Here is an 11,702-nt window from a genome sequence, read left to right on the forward strand (position 1 = left end):
ATAAAATTGATTTTAAAAAAACACGGTTTTTGGAGGAACCTGGCCCTAACTCCTCAGGCAAAATCCCCAGATTATCCACTGCCAAATAATATCACACTATATTCTAGCTTATCTTTTATTATATATATATAAAACATTTCAATTTTAAAAATACTAAAATATTTATGTAAAACGCAAACAATTCAAATAATTAAATAAATTTCAAAACAAGTATTATTTTCTCATCAAATTTATTTAGCCATTTTATTAATCTAAATAAAAATGTTCGTTTATAAAATTCTATAGTAAACATTGAAGGATTTTATATCGTTGGTGCATATGTATTTAAATTATCGATAATAAATTCCACAAACAACAAATAATAATATAGATTATACTGGGTTTGCTCATTTCAGCCCTAATTGTCTACTAAATTTAGTAAATATTTTTTTCACTCTACTCTGGTTAGATTTTGACGAACTGAAGATTATTATACAACCAAGCACACATTCTCATAATCAATATTAATAATTGTAATTTAAAAACAAAACATCGCTCACTTGCAGCTTATTAATAAACGAGAGGCTTCTAAGACGGCGAATAAACACAGTGATTGAAGAGTCACCCAGGCAGTATGGTTTTAGAAAAAATAGAAGCACAATGAGTGCGGTGATAACACATTAAAATAGAAAGAGGTAATAAAGGCTTTACGAGAAAGAAGGTGTTCGAGGTACTTGATGAATTTGGTCTCTGACTATCTGTCAGAGAGGAAAATTGTGTCCTAGGTCCTAAATTGTTTCAAGAAAGAGAGTTTTCAAAGAGTTGCAGTAAGATTTGCCGCTTTGGGAGGATCATGCTCCCCACAAGGGCCCAAAACTGAGAGGAGGAGCGACCTTTATTCTGTTGTGCAACTGATCGTCTTCTGCCCTGCGCCTCTCAAGAGTACTACAGTTTTAACAAAGGCGTACAGAAAGCAGCTCAACCGAGCAGATAGGAAGAGTCTATTGAGGGTTGCATGTGCATACAGAACAGTCTCTGCCCAAGCGCTGGGAGTTATGACCGAATCTATTCCGATGCACGTGCTAGTGAAGGAAGAAAGAAGAATACACGAGAGAAGTGAAGACATAGCAATAGAACGTTTAAAAAAATAAGAAAAAATCCATAATGGTGTGGCAAGAGGACTGGGACGAGATTAGACGGGTAGCGCAGTGGACGAAATCACTGATTCCTAATCTAAGAAGATGGATGGACTTCGAGTATCGGCGTTTGGATTACTTTCTGACGCAGATGCTCACAGGACATTGTTGCTTTAGGGCATACTTTTACAGATTTGGAAAGACAGAAAATACCAAATGTTTGTACTGTGAAATATCGGACACTGTCTCACACACTCTATTGGTAAGCGATCGATGGATAGGTGAGAAGAGCCTGCTTAAGAGAGCTGGGAAATAGGATCCAATCAGTCACGAAACTGGTGGAGGAGATGCTTAGGTCGTCAGATCGGTGGACAACAGTTCAGAGATATATGGGGAGAACGATGGAGATGAAGCAACAAGAAAAAAGGCGACCCAAAGGGAGGCAGGGTGTCCAGGAGCAGGCAAGAAGATAAGTCAGAATGAGAAGGCGCGAAATTAAACATGAACAGAGAGGAATAGAGTGAGAGAAGAATTCAGTCGCAGTGAGAAAGTATGAGAATGCGTGAGAATCATTCAACTAATACAGAATGAAGCATTGTCTTAACATTATGTTTTGTCTGCGTGGAATTTGGAGTACCAGTGCTTATGTTAAAAACATAGACGTGGCTTATAATGAAGCAGTCCGTATAATTCGGTTGCAAAACAGACACCAATCGAAGAGGTCTACCCATACTTAGAATTGCTTCATCACCCATCAAAAAACAGGTCACGTCAAAAGAAGAACTCAGCGAAGACATTCCTTGTATGACGACCAAACTCAGCCAAGTAGACTATACAGCTAAAGAACAGCTAATTTGTAAAAGATTTGTTAGAAAAAAAATATAAGAGAGGCAAATACATACAGAACGTAAATATTATTTGAAGGATACAAATTTTAAAATAGTTTTAAAATGTTATTTAGTTATCATTTAAATATTTTTAATATATAGTAAGATGCGTAATCTAATAATCTTTGCAATCTACAAATAAAAGAGCCCGTTTCCGGAACTGATTATTGAAAAATAAATCGTTTTCCTACAATCCATCAAAAATATTCTTCAGCTAAACCTTATACAAAAGTCTATCCCGATGCTTATTTAGAATAGACCTTACAATGGGCCCCTCAATTCCCTTGATAACGAATTCGGAAAAATGTACATTTCACCTGCCCACAAAGGCTAGTCGAAATGAAGAGAAATGACAAAACTTGTTAACAGTTTCCCATTCTTCGTTGTGCACAGCGGGAGAATTTATTTGAATAAATTTGAATATCTATTGGATTTTTACCCAAAGCAGCTACTAAATTTTTAAAATTTTAATACTGATATCGCCGAATAAAATGTAAGGATATTTTGCTTTTGTTGCCAGAATACCTAATTAAACTTTATATTTATCATTGAGGAGTTTTTATTAATAATAAACAAATAGATGTTATGTTATGTTATGGGTAAAAAAATCTGGTGAAAATTAGACTGTTATGGGTAACTCTTTTTTTTTCAAACTTCGTTATTATTTTTTTTATTTCAAAAATATTTTGACTTCTATAACTTCTATATATAAACTACCGAGCATAAAATTAGGTTAACCCTGTAATTTGAATTTATTTTAGAAATTATTATTCTGTTTTAACTATTTTCGGTTGTAACATAGTTTACTAACAGATTGCTTAAAGAAAACAACGTTTTTGTCGTTTAAAGTTTATTAAAAATAATGGAAATGAAGAATTTTCCTTTGATATACCAAATATTCAAAAGAGACAATTTTAATTTGATGTGCTTTTTGTTGAAAAAAAGAAATTTTAAGAACTTCAGTAGCGAGTATTCCCTCCTCTGGCAGTGATAACAGCTTGCAAACGACGAGGCATGCTTTGGATCAGATTTTGGATCACATTCTGCGGAAGATTATTCCATTCTTGCACCAATATGTCGCGAAGCTCTCTCGAATTTCTGGGGGCCGGCACATGACTCCGTAAACGTCTCTTCATCTTATCCCAAACATGTTCTATGGGATTAATATCTGGACTGCGAGCAGGCCAAACAAATCGTGTGATTTGAACCTCGTCAAGATACTCAGTAACTATCCTAGCAGTGTGGGGCCGTGCATTATCATGCATAAATGTTGCGTCGTCTCCAAGAATAACCATAAACGGTAAAACATGGTCTTTCAGAATCTGTGTCAGGTACCTATGCGCTGTCAATGTCTCATTCTCGATAAAGACTAACTCCGTGCAAGCATCAAACGATATGCCTCCCCATGCCATAACTGACCCTCCACCAAATAGAAGACGCTCGGCAATACATGCTTGAGCATATCTCTCGCCTGGACGTCACCACACTCTTACACGTTTGTCTGAGCCCGTAAGACAGAATCTCGATTCATCGGAAAACAATACACGACTCCAATCATGCATTGTCCAAGCCAAGTCTTCTCGTGCAAAATTCAATCTGGCAATTCAGTGTTCACGGGAAAGTGGCGGTCCAGTTACTCTAGTTCAAGAAGATAAACCAGCACGAAGTCGTCTCCTAACTATCCATTCACTTATGTTTACATTTCTCACTTCTTGCAGATGATTTCGAAGAGAAACTGCCGTGACCGTTCCGTTTCTCAAAGCACTAGAAACGACAAAGCGGTCATCTCTAGCTGTTGTAATCCTGCCTCGACCTGAACCAGGTCTTCGAGTAAGCAGACCGGTCTCTTCATATCGTTGCCATACTCGTTGCACACTCGAGAGACTTACATCACAGAATACTAATCACAACAAGAAGCGAAAGCTTTGTCGGAACCTTTGATGTTGGGAGGACAGAAATTCAGAGTGACAGTAGCAATAAAACTATGCATTCGTACACGAAGAAAAGTAGTGAGGAAGTCGTTCAAAACTGTAGTCAAGTGATAGTTACACTGAGAAATGAAGTAATCATTTTTAAGTAATCTGTTTTGTATGAATTTTATTTTTTCTGTAAAATTTAATATAACTTATATATCAATTCTGTACTGATAATTAAAAAGTTGTTAAGTCAAAAATATCGATTTGTTTTTTTTTAACAAACAAATTACCGTATTAAAAGTATTTCAGTACGTTAAAAAACCGATAAAAATCGATTGAATTTGAGAGTTAATTTCAAAATAGAGATGAAAAGCAGTTAATTTCTATTACTTTTTATCGTTTTTTAAGGTTAATAAAACACTTCATCACTCAAAATCTACATTTTGACTCAAGACTTTTTTACTTATCACTACAGAATTATACTTTTGAAATTTCTATTAACTTTGTCTTAAGGTGCTGACTTTTTTTGTTTCCTGTTGAGGAATTTCTTTGAATGTGAATATCTATTAACCTCCAACACCACGATATTTTCGCTGCGCGTAAAAACTCTGCAGCTGCGGCTAGAATGACTGTATACCCCTTAGATTTCTTTCTATGCATCTGAGGTCTCTGAAACTTCTGGTTGTATGGTAGTAAATTCAACTTGCCAGGACATATCAAATTTATGGTAGGAAAGGGTAAAAAGTTGTAATAAAACAGAATAATAAAAATTTATTGTAATTAATATACACGTATACCTCTTCGATTTCTCTTTATGTGCATCTGAAGTCTCTGAAACTTCTGGTTGTACAGTACTACATTCAATTCGCCTGGATATATCACATTTGTGGTAGGGAGGGGTAAAAAATTGTAATAAAACACAATAATAATAATAGAAATTTATTGTAATTAATACTAATAATAATGTTTATTTAGGAAGCTCAGATTATAATATAGATTTACAAAAAATAAGCATACTTAACACTAAATAAACATGAAAAATCACTGAAATAGAGCTACCATAAAAGTAGCACCCCTTGTGTGTGATACTTAAAAAATATATGTACAAAAAAGCAAATATTTAACAAATGTATTAATATAAACAGTTACATATGCGCACTTACAAAAATACATTCATTTTAATATAGCATGTGACATAAATAAGTCAATAAATTCAAGAAATATTGTAGTTGGTAAACAAAGTATATTTCGATATTTTTTATTTATTACTATTATCAATTAATCTTCTCCTCGCAGAATCGTGTTATTTTGTTTCCAATCCATTGTTTAGTTTTATAGTGGTATCTATGTTTTTTATAACTCTTAATTTGTTTTAAATTCTCCGGTAGACAATTGTATCATTTGGGCCCTATGTAGCCAACATATTTCTGGAGTATGGATTTATTACATTTAGATAAAATTGCATTATTCCTTATATAACTAGTTTGATGCGCATGATTGCGCACCACTTCTGAATGTTTATAGAATGCAAGTAAATATTCCTTATTCCGCCCCATTCTAAAAGACCATCATAAGCATGGATAAACATAACCCGGATGGGAATAGAATAGAAATATATGCTTTATTGTCATTGAAAATTTTACAATTTTATGGACGAAGCTTACAAAGACTCAGAGGAAAAAGACAATAACAAATTGCATAATCAACCGTAGGAACTAATAAGTTTAAGCTACTTGATGATGACATTGATACTGTACAAGATATTGTAATTTCTTAGTTATTAATTAAGAAACTCTTCTACTGAATAAAATGGTCTTTCAGATAGATAGGCTTTTGTCATTTTACGAAACTTCGGGAACGATGTTGCAGATTTATGTCGTAAAGGGAGATCGTTGTAGTTTTTTTGCAGAATATAATATAGATTTGTTTACTAACTGTGAACGGCATCGGTTAATAAACATCAAAGGTTGAATTTTCGTTTAGTAGTCACGATAAGGTCTTGCTGGAAAGACATGTAGGTATTTACGAACTAAGCAAACAGTTTCTAAAATATATAAAGAAGGAAGTAAAATCCCGTGATCTTTGAAGTAGACTCTGCAATGTGTTGTTCTTCTGAGGCCAAACAGATACTTTATTACTTTTTTTATTTAATAATATCAACGGATTGGGCAGCTGTACCAGAACCCCCAAAAGAAAGACCACATCGAAGATGAGACTCGAAGAAAGAAAAATATGCAATTTTGGAAGATTATAAATTGATCGCCTTTGAAACAGATCTTATTGCATAGCAGGCTAAGGCTAGTTTCTTACTTAACAAATCGATATGAAGGGACCATTTAAGGTTGCTGTCTCAAAAAATACCAAGAAATTTTACAGAATCAGCGGTACTGATCTGGCTTTTAAGAGTTGAAGAGCTCCTTGATAGAATAATGCTACTGTTTTATCCAGGTTAAAAGAAAGTAAATTAGAGTCGGACCAGGTTTAAGCTGAAATGTTAAATAAGGTTTTTAAAATGGAAACTTTTAAATACAAAAACATATAAAAAACAAAACGACTCAAAACCAGAATTGGAACAGTTTAAAAAATTATGTGACAAATTTCCTAATAAATTGTGAAATCTCAAGCACTGTTGCAGAGAAAAGTACCAAAGGCCAGAATGTATTCAAAGAAATACAAACAATTCGCTTTCACATTATACTTTTTGAACCCAAAACTTAAAACTTTTTGAAAAAAATTATTTATTTACCAACTAAACGTTGTTTGGAAGAAATGACTGGAAACATTGTTTGTAAACCTGGATTAACTCAGACCTCTGTATTTAATGCTATCCAGTTTAAAGTTAAGACTATGTCAGAATTGGATAAACATTGTAGTATATGCATTTATGAAGTTGTGCTTAAGTCAAATCTTTATTTTCATTTAAGTTTTGATGAAATTGTTGGATTCCAAAACATGGAGAAAGAAAAAAATCAGTCTGTAGTTGCATAAAACTGTACAGTTATTATGGAAAGAGGACTGTTTCAGAATTGGAAACAGCCAATTGCTTATTTTTTTAATTCAACCTGTGACGCGAACGACTTCACTAAAGTTCTCACTGAATGTGTTACCAAATTATCAGAATCTGGTTAACATGGTCACATTCTACTAACTGATTTAGGGTCAAACTTTATAAAGCTTTCCAGAAAATTAAATGTCACTGCTTAAGCTTATTTATTTTTTGATCCTCCACATCTACAAAAATCACCTAGAAATAACTACCGACGCGCATATTCAACCAACAAACTTTCAAAAAATGAAAGTGAAGTTAGCTACTCAAGTTTTAAATGGAACAGTTGCAAGCGGTATGCAGACTTACATAGTACCCCTAGTAACACCCCTGCAGGTATTATTGAAATGATAAATAAATTTTGATATATTCAGTTCCACCAATATATGTCACCACATAAATTTAAAAATGTTTTTTTAAGATTTGGATTATCTTTATTTATTTATCTTCATGATAAAAAGTTTCTATAAATGACCAAGATGTTTTTTTGTCATTAAAATAAAAAACATTATTAATTAAGTTATTTCTAGTGGCTTTAATTAAATGACATGGATCAAATATATAAATAATTTTTTGTCCATTGACATCAAATTCTGAGTTAGCTGGAGAAATCCCCAGTAATTTACTCAATTTTAGAAAATTTGATCCCATATCAGTAACAAGACAATTCACATATAATCCTGATTGAAATAGTTTAGAAATACATTCTTTTATAATAGGAAGAAGGTGATTTGCTTCAAAGGTACTGTTTACAAAGAAATATGCTAGTTGTTGTTTCCAATTTGAATATAAGCCTCGAACCATTATCACAAGTACATTTTGTGCAATTATTGATTCCTTTTTCCCATTTCCTATATCATATAGGCCAACAATCTCATCACGACCTGTATCAAAAAATAAATTACTTTTAATAGACATTTCATCAATACAAATACTACAGTGCTTGTCCTGATCTAACATTGTGTTCACTTTTAACTTTAGGGCATCAAATATTTGGTCATTATTCAAACCAGGTTTACAGACCAAATTTTCAGTAATTTTTTGAAGACTTCGTTTTGAGGGCAAATACAATATTCTTTTCATAAAAGCATAGGCTCTTGGGCCCAAAAAATATAGTGTTAATGCAAATTGTTTATATTCATCAGAATACCTTCTACTTTTTGGACATTTAGTTTTTAAAATTGCTTGAGCTTTCACTATTTGTGCTAGGGATTTGTTTAAAAATTTGTCACACATTTGAAAAAATTTTTTTAAAGATTTATTGTCTTCCTTCTGTTTGGAAGACGCATATGCTTTCTTTGCACTTGCACGCAATTTTTTTATTTTTAATCTTAGCTTCTTTTTCCTGGGTGTACCTCCTGACAACTTGGAGGGGGTTTGTGTTTCAGCTGTGAAACATTCTGGAGTATGGGGCCTAGGTGGGCTAGACACTTCCTGCTTATTAACATCTGAAATATAAAAATATATTTAATAACCAAATAACATATAAACGTTCAAAGTAGATATGTTAATGCTTATTAGTGATTAGTTGAATGCATAATACAGTTGTAGGAACAATAAATAAAATTACCTGGTAACAGAAACTCTTCCATCAAAGTATCAGTTATACTATGGTTATCATCAATTGGATTTTTAATGGCAACTGGCTGCACAATATCTATTTCTGTTATACCTAAAACCGCAACATAAATATTACTCAGTATGTAACCATAAGATATATGTTCTTAATAAGGCTGATAAAAGATCATTAAATTTCACAATTCCAGATCTTGTTTATACCTATTATGAAAAACAACAAACAACTTTGTATATAGTTGTAAGTAGATACTGATTTTTATATGACTTTTATAATAAAGCACTATAATTGTGAATAAATAAAAAGTATCTACCTTCCAGCCTTATGACTTTCTTTAATGGTTCATCTGTGTGTTTTGAATACTGAAGAGTATGTGAGAAAATCGTTGGATGCGCTTGTTGAAATAATCTCTTCCTTATGTTTCCTTTGTACATGTACGCCGGTTCGAAATGTTTCTCGCACATTTTATAATTTGTATGCAATTTAACATGTTTGGAAAGCAGATCATACCTATTGGCCGCTTTCAGCCATAATTCAGCTCTAAAAAAAAGTGTATTTAACTAAAATATAAACATTCAGACAACATTTGTAATACGTTTGAATTTAAAATTTAATTTGTTTACCTGCTACGATTAGTCGGTATTGAAAAGAGACTAATTCCTTCACCAGTTTTCGATGGGCACCCATGAACAACACAATAAAATCCTCCCTTTGGTGCAGCCATCACAATAAGTTTATTTCACAAATATATTAAATTAACTAACTAACTAAATAACTAACTAACTAACTAAATAACTAAATTAATTATACTAACTATTAAAAAACAAACACCAAACACTTCTCAATACATAAACAAACAAGACATCAAAACTACATAAAACATGGCGGATTTCGCACATGCGCAAAGAAATTTGGATTGCGAAAAAGCCCTCCGTTTCGCTTCTGGTTGTGATTAGTATTCTGTGCTTACATCAACGTTTCTCGCAGTTTCGCGCTGACCGTGGCCATCTTCTACCGCCGCCACAATTCTTGCTCATTATGCTCATTGCAATACACTAAAAGTGATAACAGTACACAAACAATTTACATAGATATTTACATAGAAACAAAAACTGTGCTAATAACAGTTTTTAGGAATTAGGCTAAGGGGCCCTTTTTATCTCAAACGCTTGTCGAAACAACAACGACAACAATTTTTTTTCATGAAATCCATTAGTAAACTATGTTACAACCGAAAATAGTTAAAACAGAATCTAAAATAAATTCAAATTACGGGGTGACCCTAATTTTATGCTCGGTAGTGTATATATATATATATATATATATATATATATATATATATATATATATATATATATATATATATATATTATCTTAAGCTTCTTTACATTTAAGGTAACACATTTATATTGACTTGTCTATGGATGTTTGGTTTTTCATATTGTGCTTTTTAGATGAACTGATGATGCTTTCTGATTAGAGAGTGAAACGTCTTCAATAAATAGATAAAGTACCCAACTTCTTTGTCTTTTTTCTCCAACTTTTGACCGAAAAACCCACCACTCTTCGAGTGATCCCTATATATATATATATATATATATATATATATATATATATATATATATATATATATATATATATATATATATTTATATATACATATATGTACAAAATGAGCAACGAACTAAACAACTAATAAAGGAAAGAAGACAACTACTAGCGGATTTAAATGGCATATTCAACAATAGGTAGAACTAAATAAAGCAATTAGAAAAGAACTAAAAGAAAACATCAAAAACTGGAATGAGAACTTAATACAGACAGTCATGGAATAAAAAAGAAGCTTAAAATGTCTAAGACCAACAATGACTGCTCAGAAAATTAATAAAATTTAAGACACCAATAATGGGAAAGAAAAGAACAAATATAAAATAATAAAAATGATCGTGGACTTCTACAAATCCTACAACAACAACAGAAAACGTCAAAAGAAAAATTAAAAACGTGGGATCAGAGGTTTTATCACAGAATAATAACTAATCAGAATGCCCACTCTGCTTGAAAAAATAAGTACGCGCTTCTCGTTCGCGCAGACGGAATCAGTTTCGGCTGTTCAGTGACATTTTATCTTGTGTGCATAGAAAAATTAACCAGGTTTAATTTATTTACGGCAACTATAGACACAATATGCACTATTTTATTCGTACTTTTAGTTGAAGAATACATTAAATTATTTCAAATGTACTAAATTATTAATCTCTAAAAATTTAAATTACAGTTATGTCGTAGCTTGTCATAAATTTCTCAATTCGAGTCTATGTTTCCGTTTAAAATATGACGATCACGTGCTGACAAACTTCAAAGGCAGCATCTGAGGGTAGGCATTCTGATTGTTATTTATTCTGTGGTATTACCAAGTATAAAGCTATTCGAAATAGAAAGAGCTTTAAAAGTGTTAAAATATAATAAAACTGTAGGACACGACGGCATATTATCAAAATTTTAATAGATATTTAATGTATATCTCAATAATAGAAAAATTCCTATAGACTGGAACGAAAGTCTAGTAATACTCTACACAAAAAGAGGGAAAATGTGCTCTAAAGAATTATAAATCTATATCGTTGTTTAGTCAAGTGTAGAAACTGTTTATGAGAATTATTAACAATCGGTTGACTTACAAAATGGATAATTGCCAACCAGTAGAACAGACTGGCCTCTGCAAAGGATATAAACTATCAGACCATTTGTTATATGATATAACAGACTTAGTAACTCAAGTATGATAGTGCAGATGAAAATACAAATCCCATCTCCATCAAAGAGAAGTTAGATACAAGGTGACGTAATAACACCAAACAAGGTAACTCCTTAATCTAACTTAGCCCTGGCAGATGTCTTCACATATTTATTTGCTTAAAACCATACGACAACAAAACTACGCAAAGCCACATTGAAAAAGCCCAACAGAAATAATCCTGCCCGCCACTGATTGGTTTAAAGCCATTTGGCGTAATAGCCAAAATAATGTTAAATGTTTAAACGCCCCACTAATAACTAGATAATGGATTTAATTAAAATATAATGTCTCTAATAAATATATTTGCTACCGAAAACCAATTGTACCGTACAAATAATTAATTCGGCGCTGAATTATTTAAA

The 11,702-nt window shown here is 32.3% G+C and overlaps 1 protein-coding gene across 1 annotated transcript in view; it reads right to left on the bottom strand.

The window, feature by feature from the left end:
• Nucleotides 1-9,499, bottom strand: part of LOC140451330 (uncharacterized) — a 29,004-nt gene extending 19,505 nt beyond the window's left edge. Inside the window, exons 1-4 of the mRNA XM_072545076.1 lie at nucleotides 9,164-9,499; nucleotides 8,854-9,080; nucleotides 8,535-8,636; nucleotides 8,320-8,412 (exon numbers count right to left, since the gene is read on the bottom strand). Of these exons, the coding sequence (XP_072401177.1) occupies nucleotides 8,320-8,412; nucleotides 8,535-8,636; nucleotides 8,854-9,080; nucleotides 9,164-9,264 (523 nt within the window). The 5' untranslated portion in view covers nucleotides 9,265-9,499. The remainder of the gene's footprint in view (nucleotides 1-8,319; nucleotides 8,413-8,534; nucleotides 8,637-8,853; nucleotides 9,081-9,163) is intronic.
• Between the last annotated feature and the right edge of the window lie 2,203 nt (nucleotides 9,500-11,702).

This window comes from Diabrotica undecimpunctata, chromosome 9, assembly GCF_040954645.1.
Source record: "Diabrotica undecimpunctata isolate CICGRU chromosome 9, icDiaUnde3, whole genome shotgun sequence".
Lineage (NCBI taxonomy): Eukaryota > Metazoa > Arthropoda > Insecta > Coleoptera > Chrysomelidae > Diabrotica > Diabrotica undecimpunctata.